The following is a 17,985-nucleotide window of genomic DNA, read 5'->3' as shown; positions in this document are numbered from 1 at the left end:
TCAGATTAAACAAACAAGATATATTTTGGTACTCACTGAGATTTGCTGTTAGGATGTTTTTCTTACCTTTTGTAGAGAACCAAGCTAGCTGTTTCCAGCCTTTATGCTAAGCTAAGCTAACCATTTGCTGGCCGTAGCTTTGTATTCACAGACATGAATGGTATGGAAAGTGTATTTCCCAATATGTTGAAGTACTCTCCTAAGAAGAAGTACTGTTGATATGGTTCCCTGCAATTTGGTATACCTGTCCCACTGATTCACTAACGCAGCACTTTATGGATCTAACAAAACAACTTCTAGTTTTGTGCTTTGTCCCTAAACCTTTTTTTTTTTTTTAAGGTGGAGCTCATTTAGGAGTCAGGCCTGTTAGATTGACTCGATTAAGTATCTCATCAATACACGCTGCCAGTGCGCGACTGTTAAACACAAGGTGTGGAGTACTTACGGATAATGTGAGTTTAGTTACACAAGATTATTTTATTGAACTAGTTAAATCAGGCTTGTCCTAATTAGATTAGCAGCAAACGGCAGCACACAGTGCTAGTTGTTGGTGCCTTCAGGGCTCAGTCTGTGGAGAAAGACTGTGTGTGATGTTGAGTTCCTTTTAATATCAAATCCAATATTCAGAGTCACTGTTTGTTTTACATTTATGTTTTTAGAGTTTTTTTGGTTACAGATAATACACGAAATACACATGATGACACATGAACACGTGATAAACTAGAAGAGGACTCAGACCTCCGCCAAGGCCCTTTCTGTAATTAAAAAGATAATGTGTGGATCCGCCCTGTGATTGAGATCCTCTCTAAAATGTAACGAGGTCTTCCTTGGCCCACGCTACACCATTCCACCAAGTTTGATGAAACTCGAGCCGGTAGACTTTCAGTAATCCTGCTGACAAACAAACCAGCAAACCGAACCGAAAGAGAGCATTTCTTTTACTCTTTCTTTTACTACTGAATTAGAGTTGAGTTATTGTGTGGGGATATTATTCATTAATATTATGCCTATAATTAGAACAGTCATCATTTCACATTCTGTACCTGGGATAATAGGCGGTGCATTACATTTTAATAAAATGAATCCGATCCTCCTTGTGTGAAGGATCCTCTTTAACCTCACGTGGACCTGAACCTCATCTTGCATGCTTCAAATTACCCCCTAACTTTTACCATAACCTGTTCATCTGTAGCTTAATGCACAGTGTTTACCCGCTGATAAAGGTTGTGTCATGAATCAGGCCGTCTGCCACCACACCCAGTAATCTCCTATGGTTATTTATAGCCTCTGCAATGCTGGACCCCCTGGGAGGATGGAGAGGTTTAAACCATTGTGTGACACAGTGTGTGTGTGCATGCATTTGCATCTTTGTGTGTGTGTGTGTGTTTCCATCTGTGGGTCTCCTTCTATTCTGGCTTGGTTTGTAAATGTGCACGTGTAGAATTTATACTCTTCTCATCATGACCCACACTAGTATTTGTGTAGTACATCGGTGCGGGCTGCCGTGCGGAGCGGTGAAATATCCTCATGGGTGGGAATGCCTAGTCTCTCAGGGGAGTGGGTTGGTTCAGACGCCCTGGGCAAAGCTGTCACCTCGTGCATGCAGGCAGAAACGAAACAAACCCCTCTACACTCCGGAGGAATCCTCCGTGGTGAGAAAAGTTCCACAGCAAAGACGAAGAGAGTAGAGATCTGGCTGTAATATACCAGGTTAATGCGAGAGGTTTCAACACGTAACAGAGCTCCTTTTTATATCTACATCCTATTTTAAACAGTGGTACTTTTATATTTGCCTGATCATTAAGTCCAAACCCATAGGCTCTGCTTTCACGCCTGTGAGTTATTCTGCGTCCTGGCCTCAGCTGACAGAAATGAAGTGTTTGCAGGCAATCTGTGGGCGTTGGAAGTAATGAAATTCCACAATAATGCCAATAATAAAAAATAAAAAAGCAATTTTTTATCTGAAACGGTGTCCCAGCGTTTTCTATTTATTAGCCTGTTCTGTCGTCTAGTGTGATTTATACCCGAGAGCAATACCAGGAACTGCTGGGACTTTATCAGAGATCGATGTATTTGGCTCCATCTGCAGCGATAAATCAGACTGGAAAGATGGAGAGAACATGCAAGTGAGGGCAGACACCACAATGCTTCACGTCTCAGGGCAGGTCACTCACATTTGAGTCGTTAAATCAATAGTGGAGTTAGTTTCCATTAGGGTGCAGCAACAGCCAGTGAGTATCGCAGTTGTTGATAATCTTGCTGTGCGTTCTGCTCATGAAGGTAATTCTTTTTTTACGCTTATGCAGTTTAATGTGAAAATAATCGGCCCTAGTAAAATGTGTTCCTCTAATCTACTGTGTTTTTGAATCTCACCTGTCGGCACATCACCGTACGTCTAATCCGTCCATTACGTTGACGTCTACTGGTTCGACCTCTGGTGTGATGTTGCGTTGTCATTTTTCAGAGCAGAGAAAGGCTGTAGCTCTGACTCTGCCATTGCATAGATTTCACTCCTCTGCACAATAGATCAATTAGCACATCCAGCCTTTCTTGTCTGGCTGTTTTAAAAGACTGGTCCCCCTAATTGAAACCTCTTCTTGTCAAATGTAATTTGGGAGACTGTCTCGCCCTGAGTTATTTTTGTCTGACCTCACAATTGAAGGTTGCGGGGTCCAATTTTGTTTTTTTCCAACTGCTTTATCCTTTTGAGATCAGCCTTTTGTTGTCTTTTACAGATGCACAAACCTGCAGAAAGCATCAAAATGATTTTTTCTGTCTGTAGAGCTGGGCAATTTATCGATATTATATTGATATCCTGATATGAGACTAGATCTCCTCTTAGATTTTGGATATCGTAATATGGCTCAAGTGTTGTCTTTTCCTGGTTGTAAAGGCTGCATCACAGTTAAGTGATGTGATTTTATGAACTTTCCAGACTGTTCTAACGCTTCTATTATTCGCCTTTACCCACTGAGTCATTACATCCAAGTTATTGATGATTAATTATCAAAAAATAATGTGTAAATATTTTGAAAAAGCACCAATGGTCAATCCTACAATATCATCACAATCACCATAGCGAAGTATTTGGTCAAAAATATTGTGATTTTTGATTTTCACCATACTGCCAAGCCCCATCTGTCTGTCTATAATCCCATTAGCTCGCTCTCATTTATCTCATTCCTTCGTCCTCCCCCGTATTAAACCTTGTCATTTATCCAAAAGCAGCCTGGTGTTTGCCTGTTCTTACAGCACCGTTGCCTTGAGCCCCTAATTAACTTGATACTTGAAAACCGGCCGCCACTGAAACTGTTCCTAAGCTGACACAAGCTGACTAATTAGATGAGCAGATAAATGAGAAAGCCCCGGCTGACGTCTTGTTGCTTGTATCTCTCCCGCCCCAGCACTTTATCAACAGTAACTCCACGCCAAAAGTGAACGCGGTGCCTCAGAGGAGTGTGATTCTAAATTAAAACAGACTGCTAAAGCACGGTAAAAGCCCATACCAGCATTATTACCCTGCACTCAATTACATTTCACATCTCTAGGGTTTTGGAAAAGACAATGCTGTGAAGATATAATACAGGAATATGGTATAAATAATGTAGAATACACAGTATGTATAGCGATGAAATTAAAGTGCTCCTGCAGGATTTGAATGTATGATCAGAAGTAGACGTTAGAAGTTATTTAGTGCCCTCCTACCTAATAGACAGAATGCATACAACACAACAAAATGAAATAATAGTCAATACCCCTTGAAAATGACCCAGGTCAAAACACCATTTAAAATTGTCTCCTTGTCCTCCACTGCGCCAGTTAAAATGTTAGCTGCAGGGTGCAGTCTCTCTAGTCAAAGTACTATTGATGTCTCGGTTTTGGCCTTTATGGTAAAATCCTTGAATGGTTTAGAGAATGAGGTTTATAGGTCCACTTTCAGCGCAACCTTAACACCGCCTTTGTCCGGCACACTGGTGTGTCTTCATGATACAGAGGTGTCCCTCTGTGTCACTGTGTTAAGGTGTCACCCATTATGGAAGGGTTTAAATGTCAGCGCGCGGCGGTGAATTATTGAAAGGGATAAAAATTTATCCTTTTATCATCCAAACAAGAAGAATCTTTACATGTGTCAATGGATGGCTGAAATAAGAGTTACAGTGAGTCTTTGCCTTCACATACATGTTTTGTGTTGCTGGGGGACCGTTTGTGTTCCCAGAAAATGTCAAGTTGGAAAAAAAGCCAACGGTTACACAAACAATGTGCTCTCTCCAACTGACAGTGTGTAGTGTCGTGCAAAGTACACAAATTCATTTTCAAAAAGTAAATTCAAGCAGAAATCTGTTTGTAGAAGTCTGTATGCAGAAGATGGTCTGCCTGAGTTACAAGGCTGCTAAGTTTTTGCACTCTCAAATTTCAATTATTTGAATAAACACATTGTTTTACTGCGATTGTAGACGTCACTTCTTTCCTCCCTGGGGTGTGCTTCCCTTGTCCTGCAGAGAGTTAGCTGGCTGCATGCATTGGATTAGCCCTTCCTCTTTATAATCCCGTTAAGACGCTACCCTATCAGTTGCTTGAATTCTCAGCCAGAGAAAGCTTGCTTGCAGTTTGCAGATTAAAGACTGACTACAGTACGCCCTTCATAGTATGAAGCGTGTATATTTGAGGACTAACCTGCTCCCTCCAATGTAGTTTAGAATGAAATGTTGGTGCAGCAAAGTCAGTTATCAATTCATGCAAAATGAATGCACATGTGCCTGCAGCATTTCTGAAGACAGGAAACTTAGACTTATGGTAAAACACGCTTGGATTGAATGATATGATCAAAATGCAAGCATGCATAATATCTCAGCAATTAAAGAATGGGTTATAAATGCGTGACATGTTCTGTCTGATAGATAAGCTGTACTCTGTGTGGACCCTGTGAAGAGAACGACGAATGAGAATGTCTGACTGCATTTGTTAGACGGTTAGTACGGGGGATATTACAGCATGACATCATCCACGTCTCACAGTGGGCGGCAGTCAAGTATGTGTGCAGGCGGTGGACTCAAGCCTGCACAAAGATCTCCTTTCATAGGTCAATAGAGTCATTGTATCTTAAAGATTTCTGAGATTCTCAGTCTATCCAAATAACTTTGGACAAGACAAAAACATGTGCATGCTTGGTAAATGTAAGACCCCGTGAGTACGCCGTAGAAAAGCTGCCCCAATAAAAGCCAGCTGCTGCGTGTGCCCTCGTGCCAGCCCGAGGCTTGCAACAGGAAGCTGGGCCCATCCCTCTGAGCCTGCTGGGAGGAAGGCTACAGGGTTGGTACGAGATCCTCCCCTGCAGAAACACTGCGCCAGCTTGTGCTTAAAAATACATTCTTTCATCTCTCAGAAAGACGAGTCATTTGGACTTTTCCAAGATAAACAATGATGGATTTGCTTTTCCACGGGCTGGTCTTGTTTTAATAAATCGTAAAGGATGAGTGTGTAAGTGTGTGAGGTCATAGATAGATGTAAGGGGCTCATACTGTCACGGTTCACTAGGTTCAGTGTAGTGCTCAGGATCAAGATGGGGTCATCCTCTTGTGGAGGGAGGTAGGAGTTCAGCACTGTCCTTGACATGCAGTGACATGCAGTGAGTTATATTCTCCTGAATCATTGAAGGAAGTGAGGTCAGCAGTTATTATCCGGATCCATTAGGCGCGTCATCTTTTATACTTCTTTTAGTTTTAACCAAAAACACAACATTTCGAGACGAACATATTTATTGCTGTTGGTAAAGTGGTTGTAAGATACTCCCATGGAAGAGCTGCTGGCTGTGTGGATTACTTGATGCAGTATGGTTTTAAAAGCTTTAACAAAACATCCAACCGACCTTTATTACACAGCATGCGTTTTATTACAGGAATGCCACATTTGGGAAATATTCCCCCCAGTGTTACGGATTACACCAGACATTTTACAAGAAAAGATATTAGTCCATGACGCTCAATTTCTGTAGTGTGCTTACTACTGGAAAGCGTTGAATCCCTGACTGATTGATTTGTTTTATACAGAATGGACAGATAGCTCTATCATGGCAAACATCAGCTGGAGTTACCTCATCACTAAGGTTTCTTGTTTATACGAGTCTGGTTCAGGACAACTAAGATGTTGCTGCTCACGGACATACCGTCCCGTCTTTTAGGCCAGGGAGCTCAATGCAGCACTGTGAGGTGGCCTTGGAGACTACCTGATCCTGTTCTCGTGCTCTGCTATATTTGGGATCCAAACCACTCATAATCATACAGCTGGTCAGTACCGTCACTCACAAAGTCCCTCCAGGCTCTTCTCAGCAGTTCAACATGAAGTTGCGGATACAAACTGAAACTAATTTCCGGACTGATTGGCAAATACACAGTAACTTTGTTCAAGCAAGTAAAGAATGCCAGTTCCCATTCCTTCAGGGCTTACCAATTGGATACCTCTGCTGGCAAAGCTGCCCTGCTCCCCTATTGTCTCTTTTTGTCAAAGCCAGGCAGGACCATCTCCCTCCAACAACAGTGTTGGGACAGCTTGAGACCGCTATGCCGTCCCTGAAATGTTGGCTATGCTGTAAAAGGATGTAGGCCTTTTTTTAGTCCCAGTGAATTTTTAATTAATATCATTGCCGTCCCAGCAAACATTTCATTTAGTCTTATTTGGAGCCCAGTACTGTTTTTTGCCCTGCATGACTGAGTTGTGGCGTCCTGCAGTGTCCTCTGGGATGTTCACTGCACACAATGTCCATCGCCACAGAAGCTGAAGTGGTCGGGGAGACACAGTGTGAGAGCTGGCACGAAGCCAGGTCAGGTTAATCCACTGATGTGCTTGACTGGAAGCGTTGGGTCATTAAAGAGGAGAACAGCCACAATCCATCCACAATCTTCCACACAGGCCCACTAGAGAGTTGTCTCTGGCTCACCGAGCTGTCTTCATGGGAGAACAAATGTTCACACTCAGTGGGCTCGTGTCCTTCTCAAGAAGCTGTTCACACTACAGAACAGATCTGTGCTGACTGCTGCTTTTAAATGTCTCACGGTTCGCCCGCATTACACAGTTTTACCGACCGTCGTTATCGGTCAACATTCAGTAAAAATATGCGATCAGGAGATCAGCATTAATGCTTTTTCGTCGTCGATCCTGATAATGTTAAAAAGTGAACAAGTCAGTGTTGAAATCGACAGGAGGAGAGCTAGTAACGCAGGCAGCACCAGAGCTAACCGCTGACTAACGGAGGTTGCATTGAGTTACGTTGTGATGCGTTCATCCTCTGTTCAGTATAAATGAATATTGGGCGACGGTGAATTGTTACTTCATCATGATGTGTTCAAATGTAATCTTGTAAAATGTTGTTTGGTGAGAAACTTGAATAAATACAATTGTTCAAAGTAGAACAAGAATAAAAAATAGATATATTAAAAAAGGAATTAGGACCGGTTTGTCTTTTGAATTTTGTGTCTTTATGCAAATAACCACGAGATGACTACTACAAAGTAAACGGACGACATTTGGAAATTTTGATGGTTTCTCTCTGATTTATTTTTCGAGCCTCAAATAACAGCTGCTGTAACGACAACAAAAACGTTCTGCTATCAGCCAATATGGCCAATGAGACCTTACGTAGTGAAGCAAAGAATGCATTTGTCTATGGTAGTATTAATCATGCTTACTATCGGTCTCACACCCGTACTAGGTATGTTATGAATTTAAGGGAATTTTCTTGAATCCATCAGTGCTCAGACTTGTTAGACCCGTCTTTCTCTGTGTTTAGATGTAAATGTAACACATGACCTAGCATCACAAACAAACAGAGCCAGAACTAAAGAGAGATCAGTGGCGATAGCTCACCTGGACCAGCCAATGGGGTTGTTTTGAGGACACATAAGCTTTTTTGCTTCACGTGCCAGAGAATGAGAGCTACTGTAGAGAGGCAGCAACTCTGAACATTCACGTTAACACTGCATTAGGATCTTCCTGTGGGTGTGCAGTGGAGTTATGTGCATCCCAAACTTTTGCTGTAGTTTTCTTTCAATGATTTAAAGTTGATGGGGAAGCCATTAGCAGCTAGAGGAGCTTTTATTATACAGCCCATAGCACCCTTGCTTTTCAAAACAAGCCAGCCGTGTGTGAAAAAGGCTTTCTGTACCTCAGGAGTCAGTCAGGCATTTATCAAGGTCCCATGTTAGCAGAGATCCGCAGCATCTTCAGGAGAATCCTAAGTATGTTGTTCAATCAGACATATATACAAACACACACACGCACCCAGGTGAGTCATAATTACGCTGTTAAGCATGCACTCCCACTGCATCTAAACCTGTCTGTGTCCATCACTGAGCTCAATCAACAGTATGGATGATTAATAAAAGACCTGCTCTTGCCTGCCATGATTAGATTCTGTCTATCGTAACATTGAGCAATGTCCTAGATGCTCATTGACCACGTTAATAATTGATAATCAATCATTCAAAGCATATAAAATACAAAATACATGGGTTTTTTCCCTAAACGCTGCATTTAAACTGCTGACATGGGCAATTCACATTCAGTGCAAGCGTTCTGTTGCTGCTTGTAGCCTACAAATACTTTTATCAATTAGAAAAATATAGTGGCCTGCTCTGACCTCCTGACCACAGATTAGTTGTGAAATTATGAACAGATTAATCACTAACATCCCTAGTTTCATTATACGTCTATCTGTGCGTTTTACACCTGTGAAGCCATGAGTTACCACCAGAATAAAAAACAGATTTTATTTATTTATTCTATCATAAATGATGAATTACCTGCTCACAAGTGCAGGCTGACGACATTTTTTAGGAACGTTATCCCACTACCATCATTTCCATAGCGTTTGCTATTTTATGCCACAGCTTGAATAGAGAATAAGAGGATTAATGTGCACAGAGCACCATTCACCTCAGAGCAGCCGCTTTACGTTTGCTGTCCTTCCCGTCAGACAGAAGTCTGCCATTACTGCTGGTTCTAATTGTTGTACCTACAAGGGCTCCCCTTGAGTGACCAATGTGTAATTTGTGCAGACAGCAATTCACATCCTTCCATTACATGCAATGCCTCTTGACCACTGTCCCCCACAAGTGGCCATTATGTGTGCCACAAGACTCCTTCTCCCTATCCGCCAATTACCAGCAAAGAAACCGCATATTGCTTCTCTTTATAGATTTCATTTGTTCACTGGTCAATGTTTCCTGAGCTGAGCATTGATTTTTTTTTATTCCCCATAGTCTTCACTAAAATCAAGAGCTTTCGATAACCGATGGAACATAATTGCTATTTTGAATACAGAACCTGAGCAGCGTAGTTGATCTTTATCAGCTGGACTGGATCAGGGTTTGAAATCTGACCTTGTGTATACATTTATTTAGGAACTTTGTGCAAGGATTTAAGCGTGACGAGGTTGATTTTCATTGGATCTTATGTGTATAAATGTTCAAAAATAGCACGGGGAATTGATGTGTGTGGCAGGAAGTCAGTCTTGTAAACAAGCATGGCTAAACCTCAGTCTTTAAGACTACTTGCAGACAGCAGTGCATGCTCGGAAATACTACTTTTGAAATTTTCCCACACACTCGTCTGTCCTTCTCAGTCTGTGCAAGGTTACAGCCCACAAGCTGCGTCAGTGTTTTTAAGATACATATACAGTGTTAAAGAGGTCCAGTTGAAAGGCAGCCTGGTAGCTTTTGTATTTGTTGCAAATTAACTTTTTCCTCTTGGACCTTGGTTACATAAAGGCCCGTCTGTAAATTGCATAGTGCAGTAATAAGGAAAGGAAAGGAGATCTCTCATAGCAAAGACATTCAACTCTCTGCCAGAAGTGTTAGATTGGAATTTTTAATATTTAATAAGTGTTTATGGCCAACGATTTTCTGTAATGGCGTCCAAAGACCAAGCCGAAACCTGAATGACTCTCAGTTGGGGTTCTTGAGCTCAGTTTCATTGCACAGTGATTATGAGCAGCGTAATTGCTGAATGCAGCTCAAGCCCCGTCTCCCTGAATAGCAGATAATATAGGTGTGAACCAGAATGTGATTGGACTGCTAGAAATTCTCCCATGGCATTGCAAAACATGTCCTAGACTAAACGACTATTAGATGGGTTTTTTGAATTATATTACCGCTAAATACGGTGAATATTTCTGTGGATTTATCATCATTCATCAGTGCACATCATTAGTGCACAAATACCTCTAACTGTAAATCATCTGACTTATGACTTTTTAATGGGTCATTACTCAATTTAATGGCCTGGTTCTGTGTGTATATGTTCATGTCTTTCCTAGTCAGTGCGACTGCAGCAGCCTTGGGCTTTTTGTTTGTTTTCTCGTTGAGAGAAGTTCGTGTTCAGACATGATTCATGTTTTCTCGTGCTTCTAAAGGTCTGTTTCTGATACTTATTGTGTAAAACAGGCCAGGTCACCGTCAATTGAGAATTCCTTCTCCTTTATCTACATTTCCGCTTATATATGAAAGCAATAACTCTCATGTATACAGACAACAAATCTTCATTGGACATACAATTGGTCTTTCTCAGACCAAAGAGTGTGGCTCCATTCAGTTTATATTAGATTAGAAAAGCGTTATTAATCCCCAGTGGCGAAACTCATTTACCACCAAATCACAACAACAATAGACATAGCTTCCACAGTGCACAACAGACAAGCAACACTATACAACGAAATAAATAACACATTAACATCAGAAAGATGCTTCATTTAAAAACCACATCTAGAAGTGTTCATTAAAAAAATCTGACTGCTGGAACAAAAGACCTTCTGAGTCGTTTAGTGCCCAAGGTTTCAATTCTTCCTGTAAGATGGGTTCCTTAATTTCTTTCAATAACCTCAATATGGTTTGTTTCCTTGGAAACTACCCTTGCTTTCTCCCAGCATGCCCGTGCCTCTCTTAACATTTACTATTGCAAGGAGGGCATTTAAAGTGCAATGTAAAAAGCACTGTGGTGGACTGTTAGCCTCTGTCCCGACCTAGAAACGGTTTGTTCAGTATCAAACACTGTCTTCTGTTCCTTCCACTCCTCGATAAAGGACGGTCCAGTCTCAGAAAACAAAACTAAAGGCTCGTTATCTTTCCATGTTTATGACGAGGACGTTGCCCTTTACGCAGCTGAGTGTAAAGTGTAAATATCAGTGAGAAACTGGGGCTAGGTTCCGTCATACTCGAGTTATCAGTTATCAGGTGTTTAACTTCAACACATGATGCATGACTGGCAAACAGTGCACCAGGTTAACTGGCGAATGTCTCCTGATAACTTCCACTTCCCTGTAATCCCCAGGGAACTCAACATCCGTAGCCTGCTCACGAGAACACACAAGTGACGTTCATGGCTGATTTATTATTTATTTGTATACGTCCAGTGACTGTGAAGAAACTGCATACGTAAGATTCCCAGACACATTCCCCTAAAAAGGTCTATCTTTTGTTTCTGTCCTGGCCTCCTTGTTTTTTTTTATCCCAACATAACTTAAACTGTATTTGAACTATCCATGAGAATGCAGTATGAAATAATAGCAAACATGAACAAAACATAATTAAGTAGCACTGTTGGTAACTTCTGCCTTTTTTTTTTTTTTAGTTTGAATAACATAGCTGTAGCTATGTAGGGAAATAAATGCTGCCAAGTAGCTTGATTAAAGTGACTTTAGTAAACCAAGTCACTCTACTTAATGCACTTCTAGCATGCAAATGAAAACCTCAATGCACAGTCTTAAAGCACAAGGTTTATTGACTTATACAGAGATCACATCACTGTTATTTAGTATTGAATGGATGTCATTATAAAAGACTCGGAGAAGAAGTTTAATCAATATACAGTAGCCCTTTTTACTTAATGTAGGGATGCCAAGTCCAAGCATGAATGGATCAAAAAGTATATTATCATCTCTATTAATCTTTAATTTCCTACCGTTGTGCTACCAATGATGAATGAACGTTAGCAGTGGCTCCTCCTGTCACAGTGATGCACAGTGTTGTCAGCTTTAAGATGATAGTGAATAGAGAGTCACCATGTGGAAAAAAAGCTTTGAAGATGGTGTTGATGGTCAGGCAGCCACCTCAGTATTGTCGACGTTACACATCACTGCAGATGCTGCTGAAGCCTCGGCCGCTGCAGGTGACGGCTTCAGCAGCATTGTTGGTGTTAGGAGTTATTTTTTTGGTTTTACTCATGGTCTGTGAATAATGCATACGCTGTCATATCAGCTATAACTGATCTTTCAGACACCTAATACTTTCAGAAAAATATTCTGTACATTGGCACATTTTGAAAAACGCCCAAACCGTTCTTGTAGCGTTTGTCTCCATTTGTAGACAGTAATGTAATCCCCTATCTCACCTATCATGGGTGGTCATGACAAAGACTTATGCTGTTCATGAATAAAAACATGCTTTGCTCAACATTGGAATTCATTTTTTTAGATGAAAGATATTCATTTCATCCAATTTGGATTAACCCTTTTGTTAATTACTACTCCCTTATTATGCCCATGTACACACCATCCTTTCCTGTGAGGGTGCTCATGCTGTGGTTTTTTAAAAATTAATTTTTTTTTTTTTTTTTTAGGTTTGCAGTATGGAGGCAAACTACTCACTAAATCTTGCACTAAATGTGTCATTTGGATCGCCAACATAGGCATGTATTAATATACCAAGAAGCCCCCCCCCCAAAAAAAAATAAATAAATAAAGCTTTACTACAGCAACACATTCTGTTGTTACTGGTGATATCCAATTTGTTCCTGTTTGATGAATTTTCTCCATATAATTTTTACGGCTGTGGAGTTGGTGTATGGCGACAGTGGTGAGAATGGTCCAGGCATTCAAGTGGATAAAAGAACCACAGGAAATAATGAAAGCTACCCAGTCTGAAAGAGAGGCTTTTGTCAGGGAAGCCAGTGTGCTGCAGGGCCTCTTCACAGTTAGATCTAAAAGCTTTCTCCACTACAATTCCTTTCTTTTAGTGAAATAAGGCACATCTACATACTCAAGAACTGTTGAATTATATCACTCCCTCTTTCTCATTTCCTGCCTGTATTCAGGAAATTGCTCCTACGAACGAACTTGTGACCTGTAAAGGATTTGGAAGAAATTGATTGGCCAGAGTGGGAGTAGAAGTGGCTCTGAGCTATATATCTTTTGGGAAGAAAAGTAGTTTTGCAGTCTGTTGTGCTGGAAGGCAATAAGTATTGATTAGAAAAACCCTCATTACACTCTCACTGGCTTTATAATTAATCCTACCCAGAGAGGAAGAGAATTATTAGGTCTCCATTCACCACAAAAAACCTGTTGGAACCTTTTCCTCAAAGGCGATTGTCAGAGGTGTAACACCTCACATCACCGAAATGTCATTTCTTACAGGATTTAAGAATAGTTATCAGCTGGCTCATGTAAAAACGTACAGGCCTCTGTGAGCATTCATGGCTTTGTATTCAATTGTCAGTTCCCAAAGTCTCTGTTCGACTCCAATAGCTCCTAATAGCAACAGCTTTTAACCGAACCCGACCGCCCTGACCTCTGATGTTCTCAGTCTGCCTTATTGCCGTGCTTAGCTTTACTAATGATTGGCTAAGATAAATACGCTTGATTAACAGACATATTCACAACTCACTACTGTTCAAATAAAGAATAAATAATTCACTAACAGTAACAAAGTTACTATGAAGAGTTTCAACCTCTTTCATCTTCAGTCTCTTCCGACCTCCTTTGATTCGCTCCACATCTGTAGCTCCCTTTTTTCACTCACAAAATCTTGCTTGATATATACTGTAGTGTCTCTTGTCACACCTTTTGCTTGTGTGCCATCCCTGAGGTATTTTGAATACACCCATATCTGGTAGGCATTTCAAGGGAGAAACGCTGTGGAGGAAGTGCTAATAGACGGAGAGCTCGTAGTTTCAATGAGAATCGATTGCTGTTGACGAGCTTTGACGGCTAAATGGACAAGGAAACTGGCGCTCCATTCCAAAGCCCAAACCTCATCAATAGAAACAAGACAAAGGATTTTTATGAGCAGTGCTGGCGTGTGTTGGTGTGAATCGAGGCAACTCGTACTACTATCAGCTTTTTACTGTAGGATGACTTGGAGGTAGTGAATCAGTGAGATTAATGACCCGTCTGGTCTGTGGTCGTTGGGCGCATACTGACCGATAGCTCCTAAGAGGAATCAGGGTAGAAGGGGTTGAGTTGTGGTGGGGTGATATGCCTGTGTGTGAGAGTTATATTGATTTGCCATCATAAAAGTTAATATAAATGCCAACGTGTTGGTAACCCTAACGCTTCATTGTTATAAGTACTGTGTATGTTTACTGTAGCAGGGGTCGGCCACCTTTTTGATATGAAGTGCCATTTTTACATCTCAAAAATCAGCGGGCCATATCAACATTTCACATTGTGACACCACATCATAATTTAAATCTCCAACAAATCTCTAATTTTACTAAATCCATGTATAGCAAAAAAAAACTTTCTCACATATATCATATATTCAGGGAATTGTATTTATATATGAGAGCACTATACAAGAACACTGCCATCATTATGAAAACATCCACATCACAAAATAAACTTAACACATTCTGGAAAGACTGGTACTGGTATTTACCCAAGCCTTTAACCTGGGTGTCTCATAACAAACAACCCTCTACTGAAACGTTCTGGTAGGTCTAATTACTCAATTAGTTTCCTGTATTTTGATCATAAATGTACTGTAGAAAATGCATTACATTTTCATCTGCTTTATTATATTGCTTCTAGCCGGGCTCGACGATGCCAGTTCCCTGCTGAACACTAATATTTCTTATGGCTGTGGGTGAATAAATATTGATTTATTTGCAGAACGTACGCAGAATGCCAATTGCTAACGACACATGTCTTTTCGTGTAGAAAGGTGGCTGCAAGCAAACGAGCAGAGCTGCTGTCATATTTGTGAGCAGCAGAAACAGTATAGCAACGAGCTACATTAATGAACATAAAGAGACAATAGTTTCAACCGGCCAATGGCTCAGTATGCATTATAACATACAGTATAAAATATGCATAAACCTGTATGTGCAAACATCAGTAAAATTCAATTTGTGTGGCCCAGACTCAACTACTCTTTGGTGAGAATGTAAAAAAGGAAAGAAATGATTCCCTTTATTATGACTTTTACTGCTCAATAATGTGTCACATGAACACGATTTAGGAGCCACATTTCAGTAGAATCTAATAAAGTTTTGAATGAAAATGTGTTCTCAGCGTTGTATAACATATAATGTGCAATGCTAAAGGGGTGTTACATTCATAAATATCTGTCTTATTCATGATATTAGGGGACGGGGCAGATGGTGGATGGGTGTAGAGGGTGTGACTCACTCCAAAACGAACAGCGATCAGAAGTGAAAAATAATTACCAGAATCTTCAGAGTTATTATTACTCAGTTTGTGTTTGCATGTCTAAATAATGATTTAGACTTCGAGACTGAATGAGGACTCATAAACGAGTATTTAACCGGTAGCAATACATAATGCATGAATGCTGTAGTAGTTTGATTGGTGCAGATAGTAAGTACGTTTTTTTCTTATATCTCCGTGTCAGCAAAGTGAGGCTTTATGTTTTGGGGTTGTCCGTCTGTACGTACATAGCATTCTCATGAACGTGATGGGGAGGGGAGGGAATTTCTTTGGCACAAACAGCCACAGAGTTTAGCGGTCAAATGTTACTGTGACTTCACAAAACATGTTTTTGGCCATAACTCAAGAATTCATATGCTAATTATGACAATTTCACACAAATGTCTGATAGGATAAAACGATGCCGTGAAGACATTTTGTACATAAATGGATGTAAACTTGACTGGTTGACGAAGGGTTGGAGGAATAAAACTGCGAGGCCGTACTAGTTTGTTAATTTGGGGGGTTCATGGGACTTTTTGGGGATTCTCTGTTGATGAAATTTGTGTTTGGGTGGAGCTGTTTAAGAGCTGATGCAGTGGAAAGATGAGAGGTGATCCGTAGGTGGATGCATGAACAGGAGTGACGCTGCGCATCACTTTGCTCCGCTGCTGAAACAAGACGTGAAAGTGTATAAAAGTGAAAAACTCAAGCAAGGTCTCTGAAAATACATCACATCACTGACGCAACACAGACCACTAATGGAGTGCTTTCATCTCATACCGCAGGCGTCGGCCTTGAAAGCATTAAGTCCTGGGGAGAAAGGGAGGGGCGCTCTTGTCCTTTAGACAAATCTTTGCTGAAAAAATTGAATGGAAATGCAGAGATAAAGCAGTAATATACAGTTTTTGTTATGTATACCGGCCAGCTTCCACAATTAGACCCCCCCCCCCCCCCCCCTCCACATGTCTCGTCATGGTGTCAGACGTTTTTTTAGATCCAGTAACAGGCGCCTTCCCCCTCTTTAAGTCTGCTGCTTGCTTGGCTGCAGACTACAGTGCACCCAGTGACCCGGCATGATAATGACACATTGCTATGACACCGAGTAGGTGCAGATGTATTCAAGTGTGCAAGACTGGATGTGTTCTACGTGGATACATGTCCAGCAGTTGTCTCAGTTTGAGGATGCATTTGTGTCTCCGGTTGAATGTGCGTCTTGTGCATGGAAAAAAAAATGTGTGTGTGTGTGTGTGAGCGCTGTCTGCCTTAGCTCCTGTCGTATCAGGGAGGAGGTGGCACTGTTCTGTGCAATAAGAGCAGTGGGCCTGCGGGCAGGATTGGCCATCTGGACACATGGTAAAGAGCCTGGCCCAGACATCAGTGGTTTTTCAATCCCTCTCAGTATTATCAGATCTCTTTCTCTTTTTGCTGTCTGTTTACATATCAATCAACAATGATACACTGTATTCTAACATTCTCTCCTTTTTGTTGCTTGTCTGTCTCCATCTGTCTGTATATTTCTTTTTCTCTGACTCCCTCTGCCCATCTCTCTCTCTCTCTCTCTCTTTCTCTCTGCTAACGGCCTCCTCTTGTCTTTTGTCTCCTTGCAGTTTGCTGTTTTGTGGTCCACAAGAGGTGCCATGAATTAGTCACATTCTGCTGCCCAGGGGCAGATAAGGGGCCCGACACAGACGTAAGTAACCAAAGCCCAGCTGTTGCCTGTCACGTGTGTGTCGGCGAGGAGGTGCCTTTCCTGTCATTACACTGAAGTGCATGCGCAGTGTCACCAATATATGCAGTGGTGTCAACCAGGAAGGCCTCTTTTCTGACCACTCTTGCTCTCTTTGTAGTGTACTGTGGTTTACACAAAAAAAACCAAATCTCTTTATTGTGATGTTGATGTCAAGCTAAATATTGATCAAAGCATATTGACTCACAAAATAAAATAAAAGCATTACATTGATAATAGAAGCTCAGCATCTTTGTTTCAATAGATCTCAAAAGAAGAGCTTTAGTCTTTTCATCTGGTTGTATCAATTCAAAGAAGGCCACTAAAATGTCGAATTCAGTCGAGTCATGATTGAATCAGCAGCAGCAGGTGGCTGATTTAATGTTAATGTTGCAGTCAAGTCACTGTTATTTAAATATTCCACTTAGTGAGTCACCATTCCCAACCGCTTGAGAATAACTAAACTTTAGATTATTCTCTACCTGCAATAATATAATCAAAGTCGATATTCTTTCCTCCAAACTGGACGTCTCTAAAAAACATGTTTCGACATCATGACATACTGTCAGTGTGTGTAATTCACCCGGCAGAACTGAGTTCATAGTATATTGTAGTAGTGCCATTAACGACGATCTGCTCTGGCCCAGAGACAGATGGGAAATGTAGGAATTGGGGCCAAAGGCAACACATCTCCATCGGTCTTTGCCAGACCGAGAGATACACACAGTAATAGCTGATTGCTTGCACAAACCTGGCAACCCATTTTGCATAGCGGGCACGCATTTTGACATTGAGTTATTACTTTTAAGGTACCCAAAAAGAGGCTATTTGTTTTTTACACCAA

At 41.1% G+C, this 17,985-nt stretch overlaps 1 protein-coding gene across 4 annotated transcripts in view; it reads left to right on the top strand.

The window, feature by feature from the left end:
* Positions 1-17,985, top strand: part of LOC306695990 (protein kinase C alpha type-like) — a 129,691-nt gene that overhangs the window by 30,453 nt on the left and 81,253 nt on the right. For all 4 annotated transcript variants that reach the window (XM_079159462.1, XM_079159461.1, XM_079159460.1 and 1 more), the window contains exon 3: positions 17,023-17,105. In XM_079159462.1, coding sequence (XP_079015588.1) covers positions 17,023-17,105 — 83 coding nt within the window. The remainder of the gene's footprint in view (positions 1-17,022; positions 17,106-17,985) is intronic.

The sequence above is a fragment of the Pholis gunnellus genome (assembly GCF_910591455.1).
Source record: "Pholis gunnellus genome assembly, chromosome: 5".
Classification (NCBI taxonomy): domain Eukaryota; kingdom Metazoa; phylum Chordata; class Actinopteri; order Perciformes; family Pholidae; genus Pholis; species Pholis gunnellus.
Note: the sequence above shows the minus strand (reverse complement) of the source record. Positions and strands in the feature narration are given on the sequence as shown.